Below are 24,855 nucleotides of genomic sequence, written 5' to 3' on the forward strand. Positions count from 1 at the left end.
AGACGCTCTCAGCGCAGAGGAATTGAATAAACCTCTGGCACTATCAGAATTACTAGATGCTATAAACTCACTTCAGAGTGGGAAAGCAGCAGGCCCTGATGGCTACGTGCCGAATTTGATAAAAGATTCTCAATTAAGCCAGCTCCCCTTTATAAGCAACAGTTACAGAAGCTAGAGACAATCAAATTCTACCTCAAACTTTTCGTGCTTTAATTACCATATTTCCTTAGCAAAATAAAGTGCATCATACAGACCATTCTGACTTTTGAATAATAATGTAAACATACTCTCCAAAGTCCTAGCTAGAAGGATTGAGAAAGTGCCTCCTTCAGTAATATCACAAGACCAAACTGAATTTATTAAAGGCAGATACTTAGCTTCCAATCTTTGACACCTGTTTAATGTGATATATAAACCCACAAAGCCAAACACCCCGCAGATACTATAATTGTTGGATGCAGAAAAAGCATTTGATATGGTTGAATGGAATTACCTTTTCACCATATTGGAGAAATTTGGGTTTGGCCCGAACATATGTGCGTGGATCCAACTACTGTATACCAATCCAGAAGCTTCAGTTTGTATTAACAACATTAATTCAGACTACTTCAAACTAGAATGTTGTACTAGACAAGGATGCCCCTTGTCACCACTGCTGTGTGCAATCTCCATTGACCCACTGGCAGCTAACTGTCGAAATGCTTATGAGAGGGGATTATCAGAGAAGGACTTGAACAGAAAATTTCTCTATATGCAGATGATATGGTTCTGTATATCTCAGATCCACAAAATACTGTGCCGGCTGTTCTAACTGCACTAACAGAATTTCAAAAGAATTAATTCGATCAAACGTGTGCTCTTTCCGGTGTAATTTCAAACACATGATATTAGATTGGACACCTTCCATTTTGTCATCGCACATCAGTTTAAATACCTAAAGGTAAACATCACAAGTAAACATAAAGCTGTTTATCAACAAAATTTTGCTGTCTGCACAGAAAAAGAATAAGCAAGACACCCTTCATCTCACTTTAGCCAGAAAATTAACATTACCATACCATACCATACCATATTTATTTGTTGAGCGCTTAAAAACACAGCATTACAACTGACCAAAGCGCTGTACAGTTACAACAAGCAGGACTAAAAGCAAAATATTAAAAATAAACATTAAGAGAGAATTAAAACAGAGATACTAAAAACAGGTCAAGGGACCAAATAAAATAGAGAAAATAGCAAAAGGCAAGTGGAAAATGAAACAGGTTAAGAATTAAACGCCAATGTGAAGAAGTGCGTTTTTAGGCGAGATTTAAATGTGGCGACTGAAGCGGCTTGCCTAACCACTAAGGGCAGGGAGTTCCAGAGCCTGGGTGCACAGACGGAGAAAGCCCTTTCACCACGAGCTTTAAAACGTGCCTTGGGAACGGTTAGGAGCAGCTGATCTGCGGATCTAAGAACACGAGTGGGATTGTGACAATGGAGCAAGACACTCAAATAGGCGGGGGCTAGACCGTTTAATGCCTTATAGGTTAGGAGGAGAATCTTAAAATCGATTCTGAATCTAACCGGCAGCCAGTGTAGGGTTTTCAAAATCGGTGAAATGTGTTGGATTCTGCTACTTCCAGTTAGAAGCCTTGCAGCCGCATTTTGAGCCAGTTGGAGTCTAGAAAGCGTGACTTTACTGATACCAAAAAGGCAGGAATTAGAGTAGTCAAGCCAGGACGTAATGAATGCATGAATTACTGATTCCAGGAGGTGGTTAGAAAGAATAGGCTTGAGTTTGGCGATTCGCCTTAGATGGAAAAAGCAGGATTTTACTGTGCTGTTGACTTGAGCATCCATTTTCAGGAACGTATCCATTTTGATTCCAAGATTGGAGACAGACGAAGTTACTGGAATGGGAAGAGAAACGAGGCCAAGGGGTGGAGCCTGTTTGCAGTCGGGACTAAAAACAATGACCTCGGTTTTTGAATCGTTCAGGTGAAGGAAGTTTACAGCCAGCCAGTCCTTAATGTCAGATAGGCAGTCGAGGAGAGGTTTGGTGGAGTCAGTTGGCTTGAGGGAGAAATAAATTTGGCAGTCGTCAGCATATAGGTGATATGAAATTGCATGTTTTCTAAAAATTGCACCTAAAGGCAGGATGTAGATTGAAAAAAGTAGTGGCCCTAAAATGGAACCCTGGGGGACCCCACATGGGAGTGGGACTGTCAAAATGTTCATTGTCAAAATGAATATCCTTCGTAAGTTTCTCTTTCTATTTCAAAACATTCCAATATACATCAATAAATAATTTTTTAAGAAGTTAGATTCAACCATAACCTAATTTATTTGGAATTCAAAACATCCATGTATCCAAAGAGCGACCCTACAAAGACCTAAACAAGAAGGTGGCATGGCTTTACCTAACTTTCAATTTTATTACTGGGCGGCGAATATACAAGCTATAAAAACTTGGACATTGAAACAAATTGATGAATAGACACAGGCTAGGTCCGCAATACAAAATAAAATCCTGCAGAACTCCTTTATATTCCTTGCTTTGTACCCCAATAAGTACAAGTCATCGGCAATATTCTAACAACCCAGAGCCAGAGTCGGGTGCAGGAGGAGGACGAAGCTCCAGAGTGATGAAGAAAGGCAGCCCATGGACGTTTAAAGGCCTGTGTAAGGGTGACTGGTGCAGGGGCACTGTGTGTGTGTGTTGATTAAACTGTAAATAAACTGTGTGTTTTATAGAACTGCTGGTGTCCATCTGATGGTGTTCGGGCTACAGTACCTCTCACAGCATGTAGACTTATCTTGCTTAACTGGAAGAATGCTAACTCACCGCTTTTAAGTCAGTGGATAACTGATGTTATATACTATTTAAAATAAGAAGAAATCTATTTCTCACTTAGAGGATCTGTACAAAACTTCTTTAAAACATTGTAGAATAAGCATTTAAATTGAGGAAGTGGATTCTCTCCCCTCATTTTTTTATTCTATTTATTTCTTTCATTTATTTACTTACATATTTTTGCTATTATTAAAGTTTTACTCTTTTGACCTAGCTCTTTTTCTCATGGGTGGGGGTCGATTTGTTTCGAGCCTAGTTTTGTTAAACTTGACTTGCATGCATGGAATGTTATCTGATTTTAATAAAATGAATAAAATATTATAAAAAAGATTTTAAAAACTCTACAGGAGTGTAAAATCGTTCAACTTAATATACAAAACATCTATATAAAATATTTTAAACAACCCAATTCATGACAAATACATTATAACTTATTTTCTAAAACCAATTCAACAAAATTGAAAAGAAAGAAAGGAGTAAAACCAAACTTTTTCAGTTATGTTTCATTTTCATCCATTAGTCTCTCCATCCTTTTCTATTATTCATTATAGGAATTTTTGAAGCGTGAACAACTTTTGGGCACAAAGTGGAAACCAACCCTGGATTGGTTGCACACTCTCCTACGACATCTACACACAGCTAATTTTACGTAGTTAACCTAACATGGCAACCCTTACAGTGTAAAAAAAAAAAAGTGAAATTACATGGTGAAAATACATATCATCATTGGGAAAATTATATAATTGACACAGATAGTGACTGAACTATCCTTTTAAAGAAATGATCCCATCATTTCCCCACTCTGTATTTTATTTTTACAGATTAGAAATGACATGAGTAACCACTGATGCTTAGTATTATTTATTTATTTTTGAAAACAGATCAGAATTAATGTTATTTTTCAGCCAGGGTTCCCCTCTGGTTGGGTTTCAAATGTCAGGTTATGTCTATGTTTTTATATTTACTTTGTTGAAGTTGTAGTTTCCTTATGTTAATGCATCTTTAATTATGCTCTTTGTATTTTATGAGTGCTCCCCCAAGACGCGGGGCCACCTGCCCATCCCACAAGGGAATGCCCTCAGCCCTATAAAAGTGGGGTCAACCCACAGTCCCTTCTAGTTTATTGAAATGCACTTGGGAGTTGGTAAGTTTTCTCCTGTGATTTTGATAGTTTTGTGAATTTATGAAATTTTTTTACCTCGTTTTTTTTTACTTTTTTGCTGAATTTGTGTTTGCCTTGAATTGCCTTACCTTGCCTTTGCTTCGTGGGGTCTTAATAGCTTCACTGTGTAGCATTTTTTGAAAACAAATCTTTAATTTTAAAAGATTCTATGTTGCCTGTAGTGGTACTAGCCAAGGTTTTTGATGGGATTTCCCCCCCTAGTGGAAATGTTTGGAAATGTTCAAGACTGTATGAGCACAGAACAATAAATAGCACAGAAAATCAGATATGTTCTATTGTGAAGAATACAGACATTCCAATGGACATTGTATTTGATTTCAAGTATTAATCTCTGCTGTAGTAAAACATTAGTGTACAATATTTTATGTTTTATAAGATCAAAAGGTTTTGTACAGTTAAATAGATAGAACTTTAGATAGATAAAACTTAATTTGTCCCATAGTGGGGAAATTGGCTTTTTACAGAAGCACTTTAAATAAATAAGTTAATTAATTAATTAAATAAATAAAAAGAAAGATTCAAAAAAATAAATAAACAAACATTTTGGTTTGAACACACACCAGAATGACTATAAAGCAACAAAGAAAGAAAGGTACTGACTTGGCTGTCACAGTCATGTGAAATGTGATTGCTACAAGACTGCACAGTGTGATTTTATAACTACTTTTCTATGTTGAAACACTCAACATAGGTGTCAGGCAATTGTGTACAACAAGGAAAAAATTAACCTATACCTTTGAAAATGAAATGAAGTAAATGTAAAAAGCATGTATACATCTTCTGAAGTTCAAGAAACAAAAGTATTGGTGTTATTGAGAGCATTCTGATAGTGGTATGGTGGGCCTATCCAGAAGGGTCAATGCATCATCAAGATAGGGATTTGATAATCTGAATATGTTATTGGAACAGAACTTCCATTGTTGGAGAACCTCAATATAGCTCACTGCAGGAGCAAGGCTAACACTGTCCTTAAAGACCTGATGCACCCTACCCAAACTCTGTTCACCTGGTGAGACACCAAATACAACCTTTGATGTCTTAGCCAGAGATCACTAAAATAAGAAAGTTTATGAAAAGTTTCTTTCCAAGGGCCGTGTGTCTGATTGCCAAGGACATGCATACTGACATAACACATAGTAAGCTCACACTCATCCCAGCTCAAACGGTAACTTGACAACGTCTGTCTCCTTTTCAGAGAATATTTCACGATGTGTAAAATTGATTTGCATCATGTTCAGTTTACGAGCTATTTCCTTTAGGTGTATTTTTTGTGTGTTTCACTACTATGTTTTTTGTGTATAGTTAGTACTTTGTGTCTACACTCACCTAAAGGATTATTAGGAACACCTGTTCAATTTCTCATTAATGCAATTATCTAATCAACCAATCACATGGCAGTTGCTTCAACTCATTTAGGGGTGTGGTCCTGGTCAAGACAATCTCCTGAACTCCAAACTGAATGTCAGAATGGGAAAGAAAGGTGATTTAAGCAATTTTGAGCGTGGCATGGTTGTTGGTGTCAGACAGGCCGGTCTGAGTATTTCACAATCTGCTCAGTTACTGGGATTTTCACGCACAACCATTTCTTGGGTTTACAAAGAATGGTGTGAAAAGGGAAAAACATCCAGTATGCGGCAGTTTTGTGGGCGAAAATGCCTTGTTGATGCTAGAGGTCAGAGGAGAATGGGCCGACTGATTCAAGCTGATAGAAAAGCAACTTTGACTGAAATAACCACTCGTTACAACCGAGGTATGCAGCAAAGCATTTGTGAAGCCACAACACGCACAACCTTGAAGCGGATGGGCTACAACAGCAGAAGACCCCACCGGGTACCACTCATCTCCACTACAAATAGGAAAAAGAGGCTACAATTTGCACGAGCTCACCAAAATTGGACAGTTGAAGACTGGAAAAATGTTGCCTGGTCTGATGAGTCTCGATTTCTGTTGAGACATTCAAATGGTGGAGTCAGAATTTGGCGTAAACAGAATGAGAACATGGATCCATCATGCCTTGTTACCACTGTGCAGGCTGGTGGTGGTGGTGTGATGGTGTGGAGGATGTTTTCTTGGCACACTTTAGGCCCCTTAGTGCTAATTGGTCATCGTTTAAATGCCACGGGCTACCTGAGCATTGTTTCTGACCATGTCCATCCCTTCATGACCACCATGTACCCATCCTCTGATGGCTACTTCCAGCAGGATAATGCACCATGTCACAAAGCTCAAATCATTTCAAATTGGTTTCTTGAACATGACAATGAGTTCACTGTGCTAAAATGGCGCCCACAGTCACCAGATCTCAACCCAATAGAGCCTCTTTGGGATGTGGTGGAACGGGAGCTTCGTGCCCTGGATGTGCATCCCACAAATCTCCATCAACTGCAAGATGCTATCCTATCAATATGGGCCAACATTTCTAAAGAATGCTTTCAGCACCTTGTTGAATCAATGCCACGTAGAATTAAGGCAGTTCTGAAGGCGAAGGGGGGCAAACACCGTATTAGTATGGTGTTTCTAATAATCCTTTAGGTGAGTGTATAATGTTTGTTTTGACCGAGAAAAAACATGTAAGATTTCCAATGCCCTTCTTTTTAAATGACAGTAAAGGTACTTGAAACTTGATTTGTGAGAAATGTCACGTTAGTAGGACCATTATGGTGCAGAGCATGTAACTGTTCATTTGTAGTCTGCTAAATTGATTGATTGTTGGGCATCCCTCTACTGATACTGAAGATCTCTTTTTTTCCAATAGATCTTGTTCAGTTTTCTGTCTTCTACTGATATCTTTTGGCAATCTTTACAAACCTGAAGTAATATTGTGTAAATGTTTGGTTTCACTTCTTAAAGAAACTATTTAAATTTAAACAAAGTGTACCTGAATAGTAAACTTATTCTTATTAAGACAAATTTAAAATAAATAAATTAACTTCAATACCTTTAGAAGATTTAACAGAGAGTGCTACTTTTTTCATAGGGCTGTGTTTCTATAAAACATTGTAACACTAAGAGTATTGATTATTACTTTACTAAAGTAACACATTAAATCCTTCATACATGCATACATGCTCACCTTTCCACTCATTAAATCAATAAGTGGTTCTTAACCTCCTTGCTGTTAACCCAGAGCATCTCTCAGGCTCGGTATTCTAGGTAAATATCATTAATCGCAAGTAGCACTCAGGTTAACCAATGCTGATGAGAAATGGAGTGTTAGGCCCAAAGAACACTCGGGACAGTATTCTCTTGTCATCTTGTCGATGAAATAACATCATGGATTAAATAAAATTATGGATTTTTCTATGCATTCTTCCACTCTATTGAAAGATCAATATTCATGAGTGGGGCAAAACCTTCAACCAGACCACAATGATGTGTAAACGAGAAGCTGTAAAGCCACTATTAGAACAAGCTGAAACCAAACCATTACCTGAGTCAAGCAATAGTAATGGCAGTAAGAATTTATTGTAAGATGCTGACACGGATAGTGAAACTGATGCATACAACACTATATGACCAAACGACTGAGATATGCCTGGTGAATTCGGACCCATGAAGGTTCAGCATGGTAACAGTAGCTTTGTGGCCAAAAAGGCAACTGTCAGTGTTCAATGCAGGGGAAATGTGGAAGTCGCTGAGCCTTGAGCAGTGGTAGCCTACAATAACACAGTGGGCTTTGCGGTCTCGTGCCCTCTGAACCCCTGAAGATTGTGTTTTATTTTCTCCAGCCCTCTGGGGTTTTTTTTGTTTGTTTGTTTGTTTTTTCTGTCCTCCTGGCCATCAAACCTTACTTATTCTTTGTTACTTAGTATTGCCTAATCTTATTTTGAAGTTTTTGGTTATACTTTCTTCATCTTGTAAAGCACTTTGAGCTACATCATTTGTATGAAAACATGCTATATAAATATATGCTGTTGTTGTTGTTGATTTTGCATATCATGCACTGACATTCTACGCTTTCATGTGCAAGGAACAGAAAAATAATTTTTAAAAAAGTGTGCAAAGAAACACTTTTCTACTGTCCCGATTGTGACGTTGGGCTGTGTGTTCCCGTTTTAAAACATGTCACACGAAGAACATGTACTAAATCTGCATCAGTACAGTGGTGGACAGATCTTTTCTATTTATATTGACGTTTTGGTATTTACATATTTTTCTTACATTTAATAACATTTTTTCTTGTTGAAATAAATTCAACATTTTTTGGCTGATTTTCCAGGGATAAATATAGTGCTAAGCAGGCTATCTCTTGCGCCAACCAGAGTGACACACAGAAGCTGACAGACAGTAGAGACTAAACTCACATCATGATAGTTTTCTGAACATAATATATGTAATAATGCTTAATTAATACATTTGTAACATTATATTTTATAGATAAATTAATATAAATAATTTCTACTAATAATAATTACAAATTTGTACATGGATAATATTTGTATGATCTGTAAAAGTTTTGAAGGATCTGAGTTTTAAGGTTGCTTTTAATTAAAGACCCACCTTTCTCCCTCATTCATTGGTCAAGAGCCCTTTCTTCAATTCAAACGCTCCTTCCTGTGTAAATGGTGTTCCCCTGCAAGTACAGCTCTGATTTTTCCAGAAGTATTTATTTTACAATATTTGCAATATATGCAAAAATGCATGTGTTTTGATTATTGTGGGCATATGACTGGATGACTTGGTGTGTGGATTATGTAACACAAGTAACAGGTGATTTTTTTTTCATAAACATTTTTATATCACCTGGTGTGGTCCAGCATTAGTCTCCATGAACATCCATTCTATCAGAAAGCTTGTTATCTCCCATCTCCATGAGAAAATGAGTTTAAAATATTTATCTTGATCATTACTACAAAGTACATGGGGTAATTTACATAACGTAAAAAATATATAAATAACAATTATATATATATATATATATATATATATATATATATATATATATATATATATATATATATATATATATATATATATATATATATATATATATATATATACATGTTTTGTGGAGTATTCCTTTATTCCTTATGATAGCGCAAACCTTAAAATCTTTAGAGCCAAATACTAAAAAAGATGGAAGGTCACAAATATCCGTTGTTTCACATAAAGTTTTTGTTCTTGTTTTGTTACTCTCTTCAGAACTGCATAATGAATTACTCTCCCATCTTGGTGAGTGGAAACTTCTCTATGGTTGGACTGGAACTACCAGATATGAGACATTTAACTCCAGTCCTAACTCCCAGCTGTAAAACTAATTTTACAGAGAAGGTGAGTGGCTATGATTAGCATAGGAAAGGTTTCTTGAAATTGAGTAGTTGTGTTGTATTTTATATAGCAGATTTCATGTTAAATATTATTGTTTAGTGTAAGTAATGATAGATAGATAGATAGATGATAGATAGATAGATAGATAGATAGATAGATACTGGAAGTCATATCTGGTTAAGTTTTGTAACTCAGTGGAGTAAAAACCCTTTTGGCACGTTTATGCAGCTCCAATTACTTAAAATTTTTATTACTCCATTTAAAATGTGAAGTTTTGAATAGAATAGTGTCCATTTGAGGGGATCATCATTTTTCATTTCTCCAATTGTCAAATTGTTACTGTGCACCTATCAGTAGTCAATTATCACTTGTCATACTTCACTATTCAGTAGTCGCTTATTACACTAACACTCATCACTACTCAGTTTTCACTCATCAGACATTAGTTGTCGCTTTTCATTTTCCTTCTTTTGTAACAGAGCTAATCAGCGGGGTGAGCATCAGCATCAACAGGAGGCATGTGGAATGTAGATTAATAATCTGCAATGGAGCCCATAGGTTTATTGACATATCAATTAAATATTTCCTGTTTGTCACTGTCACTATACCAAAATGACATGGATAATAAGAAGCACAATTATTGTACGTAGAATTTGGATTTATTTATGAGTTTTACAAAATCAGAGATAGTTGTGAGGAAAAAAATCGGCTTTCTATCTCCTGATTACAACATAGTATCCCATATGTACAGAACTATGTTGATGGGTAACACATGCAGCTGTTTTAGATTTGCAAAGCCAAAGTGAATGAGGTTGTACTCTCAGCCACCTAGGGAAACATGTTAATAAGGACACCTAGTGGATATTAAGGGGAAGTTCATCAAAATTGGAATGAGGATGTACTTTTTCATAAACATAGTATTATCATACATAGTTTCTCATAATAAAAAGCAGTGAAAATAAGAAATCAACTCCTCCTTAATGTATAGTTGTGGCCACATGTTTTGAGAATGACACAAGTATTGGTTTTAACAAAGTTTGCTGCTTCATTGTTTTTAGATCTTTTTGTCAGCTGTTTCTATGGCATACTGAAGTATAATTACAAGCACTTCATAAGTTTCAAAGGCTTTTATTGACAATTACATTACATTTATGCAAAGAGTCAATATTTGCAGTGTTGGCCCTTCTTTTTCGAGACCTCTGCAATTCACCCTGGCATGCTGTCAATCAACTTCTGTGCCAAATCCTGACTGATGGCAGCCCATTTCTACAGTATCAATGCTGGGAATTTGTCAGAATTTGTGGGTTTGTGTTTGTCCACCCACCTCCTGAGGATTAACCACAAGTTCTCAATGGGATTAAGGTCTGGGGAGTTTTGTGGCTATGGACCCAAAATTTTGATGTTTTGTTCCGAGCCACCTAGTTATCACTTTTGCCTTGGCACAGTGCTCCATCATGCTGGAAAAGGCATTGTTCATCACCAAACTGTTCTTGGATGGTTGGGAGAATTTTCTCTCAGAGGATGTTTTGGACCCATTCTTTATTCATGGCTGTGTTCTTAGGCAAAATTGTGAGTGAGTCGACTCCCTTGGCTAAGAAGCAACCCCACACATGAATGGCCTCAGGATGCATTACTGTTGGCATGACACAGGACTGATGGTAGCGCTCACCTTTTCTTCTCTGGACAATCTTTTTTCCGGATGCCCCAAACAATTAGAAAGGGGATTCATTAGATAAAATGACTTCACCGCAGCAGTCTTCAGCAGTTTAATCCATGTCACTTTTCAGTCTGTCCCTGATGTTTTTCTTGGCTTCTTTGCTGCCCTTCTTGACACCAGGCCATCCTCCAAAAGCCTTCACCTCACTGTGTGTGCAGATACACTCACACCTGCCTGCTGCCATTCCTGAGCAAGCTCTGCACTGGTGTTGCCCTGCAGCTAAATCAACTTTAGGAGACGGTCCTGACACTTGTTGGACTTACTTGGGCGCCCAGAAGCCTTCTTCACAACAACTGAACTCTCTCCTTGAAGTTCTTGATGATCCGATAAATGGTTTATTTAGGTGCAATCTTACTAGCAGCAATATCCTTGCCTATGAGGCCATTTTTGTGCAACGCAATCATGGTCCTTTTTTGGCAGGGCTGAAATACAGTGGAACTGGTTTTTTTGGCATTAAGTTCATCTTCATGGCAAAGAGAGACTTTGGAATTAATTGCAATTCATCTGATCACTCTTCATAACATTCTGGAGTAAATGCAAATTGCCATTAAAAAAATGAGACATCAATCTTTGTGACAATTAATATTTGTGTCATTCTCAAAACTTTTGGCCACAACTGTAGTTTAAACAGAAATCTTCAATGCATTATTAACTATCCAGCTGATAAGTGAGGCACCAAGCAAATAATTCAAGACTGAGGGGAAGAATAGCATCTTTTTTTTTTAATGTTCTTACATTTCTGCAATTCAAAATCAGAAACTTTTAGTAGTATAAATCACCAATTTATATATAGTTTCAAAGCACAAAATAGTCAAGCGTTACTTACGAGTAATATCACCTGTTTGTATTTGATCAGTTTGGGCAATAAGTATGATACAGGAGTAATGATCTCTACCATTTCAGATTGAACTGGAAAAAGTCTGCGGGGAAGATGAGATCTGCGTGGCTGACTTATCAGTGTCTTCTAACTTTTCAGGGTAAGTGAAAGCAGTAGATGAATTGGCAGATTTAAAATTGTTTTGAGCCATTGACACCAGTCTTAGTAAGTGTGATACCAAACGTATATTTCAAAAGGATTAAATTTTAAGAGAGAAAGTGGCTGCCTGAAAAGGCAAAGGTGAAACTGTTTCTTCTAAGCGTTGAGTGATTATCTAGTAAAACAGCACAACTGTCTTATCTGGGTACAGGACTTATGTGACCCTTTATCTCATTTCCTCCTCGGGATCATGACTCTCCTTGACTGTACAAGTACCACAGGCTTTAGTTTCAGTGTATTTTAATTTCTACCCTGAAGAATTATGTTTAATTTATATTTTTTTAATTTGTTCTTTTCAGTATTTTGTGGCAGGTGTCTGGTCACCTTACAGGTAATCCAACTTAGACACTGTGGAGCCGACCCGGACACAGACAGGCGGACATGTTGTTAAATACCACCACATGTTTATTTACACAATTATTTACAAAGTTTAAAGTCACTCAGACTCAGTTCGTGCACAAATACCCCAACACACAGTCCTGGCCACACAAATGCCTTTTCTTCGGGCCGCCTCCACACTCCTCTCGTGCCTCGTCCTTCTTCCACCCGACATGAACATAAAAAAAATCTAACAATATCAGGAACAAAATTCCTTTTTTAAAAAGGAAAGCACACAGTCCACCCTCTAAAAGTCCATTAAAAACAAGGATTAGAGAACACAACCTTTAGTGGTGCAGAGTCCAGTTTGCGCACTGTGTTACCCCAACAACTAACCATCCAACTGTCAATGGATGCGCTCTGTTCACCGGACACTCGTTTCCCAACAGAAGTTTTGTCAGAATTGTGGAATCCCTGTCAGCATCTCTTCGTTGTTCCTTTTTTTCCACTCTGGACTCCTTGTGTTGCTGTGACCTAGGCACGCCTCATTTCTCGTCTACCAGCTTTGCTCGGTCCTTTCATGCGGCTTCCCTCTCTCGCTGGACCCACAACTGGCGTCTCCTTGTGGAGCTGTCTCTTCCTCCCTGGAAATAAGTGTTGCCGTCCTTGTGCCTCACGTCGTGCCAGCCACATACCCTCGTCTGCCAGCGAGCCCCTTGGCAGCGTTCTCAGTGGACCATCCCTCCTCTGCCTTCTCCTGCCCAGAAGTTTTAAATCTCCTTCAGTCCCTGCTGTTGTCAGTCCTGGACAATCGGTTTAAACAATGGCACATCTAAATTTCCTGGGTTTAACAATTAATGAAAACACAAGTTAACACAATGTACTGTTACCAACCATGAATGAGTACAGATATGCTGATTAGAAACCAATATTGTCAGACATGTAATCTCCAAGTCAGGTAAATACAAACATCCTCCACGGAAGGAGCAGGTCTGTTATCACAACTTTGTATTGTTTGTATACTCAACCAGCCAAAACTTCAAAGTGGTGACTCCTTTGCAGGACAGCAAATACCTAAATCCTGCAATCAATTAGTAACAGGATTAACCAGGAAATCAAAAAAATGTCCCCCTCTGACAATATTGTCATGTATAATCTTTTCTCCAGATACAAATCCTGTTTCCAGAAAAATTGGAATATTTTCCAAAATGCAATAAAAATAAAAATCTGTGATATGTTAATTCTCGTGAACCTTTATTTAATTGACAAAAGTACAAAGAAAAGAATTTCAAAGGTTTTACTGAGCAATTTAATTGTATTTTTGTATTTAAATATACACAAATTAGAATCTGAATCTGGTACATCTTTCACCTTTCGTTTTACTAACACTTTTTAATCATTTTGGAACTGAGGATGCTAATTGTTGTAGTTCTACAATTAGAAATTTTGTCCATTCTGGCTTGATATAAGACATCAGCTGCTCAACAGTACATGGTCACTGTTATTTGACTCTCCTCTTCATAATGCGCCATGAATTTTCAATAGGAAATAGATCTGGACTAGCTGCAGGCAAGTCAAGCACGTGCACTCTGTGTCTGCAAAGCTACACTGTTATAACCCATGTAGGATGTGGTCTGGCAATGTCCTGCACGGACGTCCCGGGAAGATATGTCATCTTGCAACTTATGTCTCTCTAAAATCCTAATATACATCTCAGAATCATTGGTACCTTCACCATGAACTCACCCATGCCGTGGGCACTAATGCACCCAAATGCTATCACAGATACCGGCTTTTGCACTTTTCGCTTATAACAATCTGGATGGTCATTTTCATCTTTGGCATGGAGAATTCAATGCCTGTTTTTTCTGAAAACAAGCAGAACTGTGGACTCATCTGACCACAGCACATGGTTCCACAGTCTTTTGGTCCATGTGAGATGAGCTTGGGTTTCAAGTTGCATTTTTGGATGCAGTTACAGACTGTGTTAAGTGACAATGGTTTTCCAAAGTACTCCCAAGCCCAGGCAGCTATATTTTTCACAGTAGCATGACGGTTTCTTAGGCAGTGCATCTTCAGGACTCGAAGATCACACACATTCAACAGTGTTTCTGACCTTGCCCTTTATGCACTGAGATGTCTCTGAAATTCTCTGAATCTTTTCAAAATATTATGTACTGTAAATGTTGAAAGACTTAAGTTTCCTGCCATTTTGCATTGAGAAATGTTCCTTTTGAACTGACTAACAATTCTGTCACAACTTTTGGTACAAAGGGGTGAGCCACAACCCATCCTTGCTTTGATGAATGCTACTTTTATAACCAATCATGATACATCACCTGGTACAAATTAGCCTGCTTAATGTAGAGTCTTTCAAACCGATGTTACTTGAATATTTGGTGCACTTTTCAGTCTTATTTTAAGAGGTGTGAACATGGCCTTAAAGAGCACCATTTCTTCATTTCTGCCCCAAGAAAATCCCTTAGTGAATTTCATGTTTGACAATTGAAAATTCGCCTATGAAACAAACTTTAGAGTCAGTTGTATGTGCATCAAAACTTTCCTGTTTTGCTCATCACTAGTTGTCAATGAATACTATAATTTGGGCACTGATGTTTTTGTTCCACTGTGTTTGATACAGGTGACATCACATATTGCTCTGTGTGAGACATGTCATTCGGAAACCTCTCACAGAGAAATTAAAAAATATGGCAGCACTCTTGAAAAGACTTCATATAATAGAAGTTTGTGCCATTTTCAAAATGATAACAAAAATAAATGATGAAGGCATCTCTTTATTATATAAAAATAAAATCCTGGGACAAGACGAGACTTTTTAGCCTGGGAAGAGACATGACTTTTTCAGAGAGATGCTTTCATGTCCCATGAGAAAAGACTTTGTGCCAAGAGATTTAACCATGCCCGGGGCCGGAAATAAAAGACAAAGAGTAGATGACAAAGTAGAATGTCATAAAGAGGTTCAAAAACGCGGGCACAATACATATTGTGTGCAGAGCCGGTTAGAGATAATGAAAGTCCTAAAATTTGAAAATCTCAAACAAAATGATACTAAAGATCGCATTAGCGCCAACAAACAGATATTATTACTCTGTGAAATAATGGAACAGCGAAAAAAGATCAAATATATTGTTCCGATTTAAACTTTAATTTGGAGACTTGTAGATTGTCTAATTCGTGTTGCCATCAGGGAAAAGTAGTGTTTCTTCCCAATGAAGAGACGTATCCATGAGAATTAAAAGATTTGTTGTTTGGTGAAAGTGAAATCCACATATGCAAGCGGGAGAGATGTGAAGCAAGCAGGGGGTGAAGCACCCTAGTCTAAAATAATTTAGTAATACATATTGTAAATAAACAAAATTTTCCTGTAAATTATGCATACTTTATTTTTTTTCTCTTAGCTAAAAATCAGTTCTGATGTACTTTAGATCTGATAAGATGATAACAGCTGTGATACGAAGAGACAAGAGACATGTCAAGGTTTGGGGCAGTCACCCGTATAATTCAGTATCCTGGCTGCAAAAAGTAAATGGTTCTTAGATTGAGTCAAGTTTACAAGACAGAGTCCAAAAAAGAAATGAATTCCAGGGAAAAGGTGTGAGGCTTTATAGGAAGTCTGGGGAAAGTGATGTCGTCCACGGGGCCAGGACCAGAAATGGGGTGTCCCAAGTCGAGGCGGCGACTCCTGGTAGGATTTCCCGGGAAAGGTCTGCAGGGGACTTAGAAAGAGCGTTAGTGCACCCCGCCACCCCCTGGGCAGATGTATTACCATTCATCTCCAAGCACTTGTGTGAGATTTTTTGTGTAAATTTTATTTACTAAAATTATTCCTCTGTTTGCTTCTCTCATCGTAGATCCCAATTTCTTTTGGCACATCCACATTTTATTTTGAACTTGACAATATGTCTATTGAACTCTGGAGAGGATTCATACCGCAGTGAGGTGACTATCTTCTACCCAGCTGGACTGACTTTCCGAAAATCATCTGTGCTGCAGGTATTGTGTGAAATCAGAAAAAAAGAAAGAAAATTAATTTAATCAACAATAGTAGTATGCAAAAATGATATCCTGTTCAAAGATAGCTTCCATCTTGCAGCCATTACTGGTTGACAGAGCTCCTTGCTACACGAAGAGTGCTCTGACAATAGGTCAAAATCAACATACACAACAATCAACCATAAGGTGGCTACTCCATTAACCCCATTTGTTAGGGTTACATACAGTGCATCCGGAAAGTATTCACAGCGCATCACTTTTTCTACATTTTGTTATGTTACAGCCTTATTCCAAAATGGATTAAACTCATTTTTTTCCTGAGAATTCTACACACAACACCCCATAATGACAACATGAAAAAAGTTTACTTGAGATTTTTGCAAATTTATTAAAAATAAAAAAACTGAGAAATCACATGTTCATAAGTATTCACAGCCTTTGCCATGAAGCTCAAAATCGAGCTCAGGTGCATCCTGTTTCCCCTGATCATCCTTGAGATGTTTCTGCAGCTTCATTGCAGTCCACCTGTGGTAAATTCAATTGATTGGACATGATTTGGAAAGGCACACACCTGTCTATATAAGGTCCCACAGTTGACAGTCCATGTCAGAGCACAAACCAAGGCATGAAGTCAAAGGAATTCTCTGTAGACCTCCGAGACAGGATTGTCTCGAGGAACAAATTTGGGGTAGGTTACAAAAAAATTTCTGCTGCTTTGAACATCCCAATGAGAACAGTGGTCTCCATCATCCGTAAATGGAAGAAGTTCAAAACCACCAGGATTCTTCCTAGAGCTAGCCGGCCATCTAAACTGAGCGATCGGGGGAGAAGGGCCTTAGTCAGGGAGGTTACCAAGAACCCAATGGTCACTCTGTCAGAGCTCCAGAGGTCCACTGTAGAGAGAGGAGAACATTCCAGAAGGACAACCATCTCTGCAGCAATCCACCAATCAGACCTGTATGGTAGAGTGGCCAGACGGAAGCCACTCCTTAGTAAAAGGCACATGGCAGCCCGCCTGGAGTTTGCCAAAAGGCACCTGATGGACTCTCAGACCATGAGAAACAAAATTCTCTGGTCTGATGAGACAAAGATTGAACTCTTTGGTGTGAATGCCAGGCATCACGTTTGGAGGAAACCAGGCACCGCTCATCACCAGGCCAATACCATCCCTACAGTGAAGCACGGTGGTGGCAGCATCATGCTGTGGGGATGTTTTTCAGTGGCAGGAACTGGGAGACTTGTCAGGATAAAGGCAAAGATGACTGCAGCAATGTACAGAGACATCCTGGATGAAAACCTGCTCCAGAGCGCTCTTGACCTCAGACTGGGGCGATGGTTCATCTTTCAGCAGGACAACAACCCTAAGCACACAGCCAAGATATCAAAGGAGTAGCTTCAGGACAACTCTGTGAATGTCCTTGAGTGGCCCAGCCAGAGCCCAGACTTGAATCCAATTGAACATCTCTGGAGAGATCTTGAAATGACTGTGCACCGACGCTTCCCATCCAACCTGATGGAGCTTGAGTGGTGCTGCAAAGAGGAATGGACAAAACTGGCCAAGGATAGGTGTGCCAAGCTTGTGGCATCATATTCAAAAAGACTTGAGGCTGTAATTGCTGCCAAAGGTGCATTGATAAAGTATTGAGCAAAGGCTGTGAATACTTATGTACAGTAATCCCTCCTCGAGGTGAAAATCCACGAAGTAGAAACCATATGTTTGTATGGTTATTTTTATATATTTTAAGCCCTTATAAACTCTCCCACACTGTTAACATTATTAGAGCCCTCTAGACATGAAATAACACCCTTTAGTCAAAATTTTAAACTGTGCTCCATGACAAGACAGAGATGACAGTTCTTTCTCACAATTAAAAGAATGCAAACATATCTTCTCTTCAAACGAGCGCTGTCAGGAGCAGAAAATGTCAGAGAGATAGAGAGAGCGTGACAGAAAAACAAACAATCAAAAAATCAATACGTGCTGTTGGGCTTTTAAGTATGAGCACCGCGATAAAGCAGCCGCAAAGAAGGGAGCAATGTGAAGGTAGTCTTTCAGCATTTTTTAGAGTAGCCTCCGTATCTTCTAAACAAACAGCCCCTCTGCTCACACCCCCTCCGTCAGGAGCAGAGAACGTCAGAGAGAGAGAGCGCACGAGATTAAAGCAAACAATCAAAAAATCAAAACGTGCTTTTGGGCCACTGTGATAAAGCGGCATTTCTTAGAGGAGCGTCCATATCCTCTAGGCAAACAGCCTCTGTGCAAACAGCCCCTCTGCTCACAGCCCCTCCGTCAGGCGCAGAGAATGTCAGAGAAACACCGAGAAAAGCAAACAATCGCTCGGGAAGCACATCGTATATCATTGAGGAGTTTTAGTTAAAATGTAATACATGCTCTGATTGGGTAGCTTCTAAGCCATCCGCCAATAGTGTCCCTTGTATGAAATCAACTGGGCAAACAAACTGAGGAAGCATGTACTTTAAATTAAAAGACCCATTGTCCGCAGAAACCCGCGAACCAGCAAAAAATCCATGGTATATATTTAGATATGCTTACATTTAAAATCTGCGATAGAGTGAAGCCACAAAAGTCGAAGCGCAATATAGCGAGGGATCACTGTACATGTGATTTGTCATTTTTTTTTATTTTTAATAAATTTGTAAAAACCTCAAGTAAACTTTTTTATGTTGTCATTATGAGGTGTTGTGTGTACAATTCTGGAAAAAAATTTATTTAATCCATTTTGGAATAAGGCTGTAACATAACAAAATGTGGAAAAAGTGATGCACTGTGAATACTTTCCGGATGCACTGTATTTTCCGAGTGAAAAAGAGGACACAGAAATACAATAAAAGACTGCAAGGGGGGCTCCCCGAGTCCCATTGGAGTTTTTCTAAGTACTGTATAAGTCTGGGGGGGTGTATTCTGGGCAAGGATATTTACTTATTTGTTCATTTAACGTGTGCGGCGCACCATTTTAGAACCACTGACCTAAGGCATCGCCGTTGTGGGTTCATCTAATGTTTGTTAATAATTATATGGTAGGTAGAACTTGAAAAAAGGGCATGAATTGAAAAAAAATAAATTGGTTGGGAACAATGGGCCACAGTGTGAAAAACACTGACAAACTGACTGTAAAAACCACCCTGACACCCAAAAAAAGGGCATTTCTGGGGAAACCTGGACATATGCTAACCTCAGCATCTGAAGCAATTATTCTTCCAAGGGTCCATTACTTACAACCAAGTAGCTATTTGTATTCTAACCAAAAATGTGCCTTCCTCTTTAAATTTGTAGTACTAGTGTGTTGTATCATGTTAGCCATTATGAATCTAGTGAGAAGTCAAGCAAAATGACACCTTTTATTGGCTACCTAAAAATATTACAGTATGCAAGCTTTTGAGGCAACTCAGGCCCCTTCTTCAGGCAAGATGTAATTAATGATGTTGCCTGGAAAGTTTGTGTATTGTAATCTTTTTAGTTAGCCAATAAAAATTGACATTTTACTTGACTTCTCACTACTCTTTAAATTTTTAAATTCAATGGCTTGAAGAATTCATAGCACTTGCTGCCCCACTATATGGATCAATCATTTAATGATGGAGGTTGATTGTACCAGGAAGCCGTCTGATCTGGCAGCTATGCTACACCCAAAGACTGGTATGATTGGTGAAATGGCTACTTCATATTGATCTACTCCCTGTCCCAGGGTTGCTCCTAGCACCCCATCTTTTTATTGAGAACGTTTAGTTAGTTTTTGTTACCTTGTCCTTATGTTGCTTGATGTTCATTTGGATTTCCCTAGTATTATCTGATTATGCAGTGCTCTTTATTTGCTTCATTTAGTTTCAACCGATCTTTAAGAAAGACACTAAACATCCAGATACTTGATATTTCTTACACTGCTATCTCAAAACTTTCACGTAGACTGTAATGTTGTCATCTCTCATGCTGCTCTTCACACTCAGGAGCTAAGATGTATCTCTTAGCTCATCACCAATTTATATTGTTCCCATCTTGTCTGTTTTATCTTTTCTAAATAACAAAAGTCACTGGCTTAGGTTTAATAAAGACAAACTAACCAATGGTCAGAATGAACATGTTATTCACAATCATAGTGCATTTTAATATGCTTTAGGAAAAATCGTTATTTTGGCTTGTGGTTGACTGATAAAAAAAGAGCGGCCAGCTAACGGTTGAAGATGTGAAAGCAGAACCTGGGATTTCCACATACCCCTTACTGCACTCAGTTTGGTTTAACAGCGTTTCTTCACAAGAGACCCTTCTCTAGCAATAGAACTTCTCTCAATACTGTATACCACAAACACTTGAGGTCAGACATTTTAGTATTCATATCTTCATTTTCTAAATCCAATTTAATTCATTGGTGGAATTAGCATATACAGTCATTTTAATCAAAAATGTACTCTTAGGAGCACAGTGACTAGCACTACTGCTTTACAGACCAAGAGTTCTGGTTCAGTCCTGCAACTGGTTGCACACTATGCAGACTTTGCATGTAATCTCCTTTACACTATGCATTTTGTACCAGGTGTTCTGCTTTTCTTCTTTTTTCTAAAGATGTACAAGTTAGTGTAACTGTTGACTGTAAACTGGCCCAGACTGTGTGTGTCATGTACTGGTCCCTGTCTAGAGTTTTCTTCTTGTCATATGCCTAATTGTTTCTGAATAGACTCTGCATCTAAAGCATGATAGATTTAAATTATGTGATTACAGAAACAGATGTATAAATGGAATAGTAAGAATATGTTTTAGATAATAGCAACATGATGGCACTGTGGGTAACATTGCTGTGTCACAGTTCCCATGAATTGCATTTTCAGCATCAGCATGTCTTTCTGCATAAATTTTCCCAAATCTCACCACATACATAACTGAACTCTGTAATCAGGGGTAGTTTTTTCAACATAGAAAGGTCCTTGAAGCTAATGGTGAAGCCAATGTTATCAATTACTGAATTACAGAAAGTGATCCGTGCATTGCTCCCACTTAGGTTTTTGTTATTCTTTGTATATGGATATCACAGAATGCTGTGATGAGATTATTGATTAGTACTAAGAACAGAATTCACATCACTCCAGTTTCACCTTCCTTTCACTGGCTCCGAGTTTGTTTTAGGATTAATTTTAAACCTCTACTTTCTGTTTTTAAATCTTTTAATAGCTGGGCTCCACCTACATTTTTGACTTCCTCTAAATCCTCTCAAACACCTCATGCTTAACTGTGTGCATAGAATTCACACTAAAACATGGCGTATGGACAAAAGCGGAAATGTGCGTACGCACAAATAAAATCCAGATGCATACATCTGTGCGTATACCAACTTCCACGTTCTTCCGCTTTATAAATCCCAGTCAGCGTGAAAAGTAATGCACGTGCAAGTGCCTGCTGCCACTCCCCAACTCCTCCCAGAATTACGCCTCTTTGAATATGCAAATCAATATAAATAGACCCTTAAGCTCAGCATTCTGTGAAAAGACAATGGCAAAAGCACAGGGGAAAATAGAACAATTTCAGCGAATACCAAGTGGAGGCAAGGAAAAACATATTATTTGCTGGTTTAAATAGTGGTATAAACAACAAAAGGAAGTTGATCAAGTTACAGATTGTCGAAGAAACTCGAAAGCTCAAGTTCACAAAGTCACAGTGCCTGAAATAAAAATAAAAGTTGTCAGATATCAAAGTTGCCATGAAAAGGTGAATTGTAGCCCACCATCTGAGTATCATATGGAAACGTATTAGGGTACAGAGAAAAGAAAAAAAATAGGGACACCATCCATCCTCTTCTGCTTATCCGAGATCGGGTCTCAGGGGCAGCAGCTTCAGCAGAGATGCCCAGACTTCCCTCTCCCTGGTCACTTTTACTAGCTCTTCTAGGGGAATCCCGAGGCATTCTCAGGCCAGCCAAGAGACAGAGTCCCTCCCGTGTGTCCTGGGTCTTCCCTTGGGCCTTCTCCAGGTTAGATGTGCCCAGAACACCTCACCAGAGAGGCATCCAGGAGGCATCCTGATCAGATGCCCAAGCCACCTCATTTGACTCCTCTCGATGCGGAGGAGCAGTGGATCTACTCTGAGCTCCTCCCGGATGACTGAGCTTTTCACCCTATTTTTAAGGGAAAGCCCAGACACCCTGTGGAGGAAATTCATTTCAGCTGCTTGTATTCGCGATCTCGTTCTTTCAGTCACTTCCCACAGCTCATGACCATAGGTGAGGGTAGGAACGTAGATCAACCGGTAAATTGAGAAGTTTGCCTTTTGGCTCAGCTCCTTTTTCACCACTACAGGCCGATGCAGAGCCAGCATCACTGCGGATGCTGCACTCATGAACAAGACCCTCTGATACTTGAACCTCTACCCTTGGGGCAGAATCTCACTCCCAACCCTGAGAGGGCAACCCACCCTTTTCCAGCTGAGGACCATGGTCTTGGATTTGGAGGTACCGATTCCTATCCCAGCCACTTCACACTTGGCTGTGAACCGATCCAGTGAGAGCTGAAGATCACGGCCTGATGAAGCAAAGAGGACATCATCATCTGCAAAAACAAGTGACCCAATCCTGAGCCCACCAAACCGGACCCACTCAATGCCCTGGCTTTGCCTAGAAATTTTGAACAAGTTATGAACAGAATTCGGAGACAAAGGGCAGCCCTGGCGGAGTCCAAATCTCACCGGAAATGGGTTTGACTTACTGCCGGCAATGCGGACCAATCTCTGACACCAGTTGTACAGGGACTGAACAGCCCTTATCAGGAGGTCAGGTACCCCATATTTCCGAAGCACCCCCCACAGGATTCCCCAAGGGACACGGTCAAAATCCTTTTCCAAGTACACAAAACACATGTAGACTGGTTGGGCAAACTCCCATGCACCCTCCAGGACCGTGCCAAGGGTGCAGAGCTGGTCCACTGTTCCGCGACTAGGATGAAAACTACACTGTACCTCCTAAATCCGAGGTTCAACTATCTGATAAACTTCTCTAGGACCCCCAAATAGACTTTTCCAGGGAGGCTAAGGAGTGTGATCCCTGTGTAGTGAGAACACACCATCCGGTCCTCCTTCATAAAGAAGAGGACAACCACCCCAGTCTGCCAATCCAAAGGCACTGTCCCCAATGTCCATGCAATGTTCCAGAGGTGTGTCAACTAAGACAGTCATACAAAATCCAGAGCCTTGAGGAACTCTGGGCGTATGTTATCCACCCCCGGGGCCCTGCCACCAAAGAGTTTTTTGATCACCTCGGTGACCTTAGTCCCAGAGATGGGAGAGCCCACCTCCGAGTCCCCAGGCTCTGGTTCCTTATTGAAAGGCATGCTAGTGGGATTGAGGAGGTCTTCAACGTACTTCCTCCACCAACCCACAACATCTAGAGTCGAGGTCAGCAGCACACCATCCCCACCATACACAGTGTTGACACTGCACCGCTTCCCCCTGCTAAGACGCCGAATGGTGGACCAAAATCTCCTCAAAGCAGTCCAAACTCATCCCACACCGAGTTTTTGCCTCAGCATTCTGCTTGGCCTGCCGGTACCTATTAGCTGCCTCTGGAATCCCACAGGACAAAACTGTCCTGTAGGACTCCTTCTTCAGCTTGACAGCATCCCTCACCACCGGTGTCCACCAACAGGTTCGGGATTACCACCACGACAAACACCGACCACCTTACGGCCACAGCTCCAGTCAGCCGCCTCAACAATAGAGGCACGTAATATGGCCCATTCGGATTCAGTGTCCCCCACCTCCCTTGGGACATAGTCAAAGTTCTACTGGAGGTGGGAGTTGAAGCTACTTCTGACAGTGGACTCTGACAGACGTTCCCAGCAGACCCTCACAATATGTTTAGGTCTACCAGGCCTTACTGGGGTCCTCCCCTACCATCGAAGCCAACTCACCACCAGGTGGTGATCAGTTGACAGTTCCGCCCCTCTCTTTGCCTAAGTGCCCAAGACATGTGGCCGCAATTCCTATGACATGACCACAGAGTCGATCATTGAACTGAGGCCTAGGGTGCAGTAAGGTAATTGTACTTATAAGTGCAAAAGGTTCTACCGGGTGCACTTGATGGACTGATTAAGTGCATTTATAGTCCTTGGGATGAAACTGTTTCTAAACCGCAAGGTCCCTACAGGAAAGGCTCTGAAGCGTTTATCGTATGAGAGCAGTTCAAATTGAATGTGCACCTGGCAGAGGCAGCGTGTGCTTGATGCTGTATCCTGATAATTCTCTTTCCGATCAGCTGCTGTAGAGATGTGATTCCACACTCAGATACAGTGATATAAATACTCCGAGTGGTACAATGAGAGTAACAACGCTAAAGAAGCTATGGTATTTGGAATAGTTTGGCCATTCCGTGGACCATTATATTATTACAGGTTAATTACAATCAGATGCCTTAAACTAATAAACAATATGTGGTAAATTTCAGTGTATTTGATAAAGCCGTGTCAGGGATGTGGAGCTAAAAAAG

General features: G+C 39.6%; 1 protein-coding gene across 1 annotated transcript in view; it reads left to right on the forward strand.

Annotated features, from left to right (window-relative positions):
• LOC120524987 (integrin alpha-X-like) overlaps positions 1-24,855 on the forward strand; it is a 186,823-nt gene that overhangs the window by 129,994 nt on the left and 31,974 nt on the right. Inside the window, exons 18-20 of the mRNA XM_039746905.1 lie at positions 9,162-9,290; positions 11,908-11,981; positions 16,231-16,372. Coding sequence (XP_039602839.1) covers positions 9,162-9,290; positions 11,908-11,981; positions 16,231-16,372 — 345 coding nt within the window. The remainder of the gene's footprint in view (positions 1-9,161; positions 9,291-11,907; positions 11,982-16,230; positions 16,373-24,855) is intronic.

Source organism: Polypterus senegalus, chromosome 3, assembly GCF_016835505.1.
Source record: "Polypterus senegalus isolate Bchr_013 chromosome 3, ASM1683550v1, whole genome shotgun sequence".
Lineage (NCBI taxonomy): Eukaryota > Metazoa > Chordata > Cladistia > Polypteriformes > Polypteridae > Polypterus > Polypterus senegalus.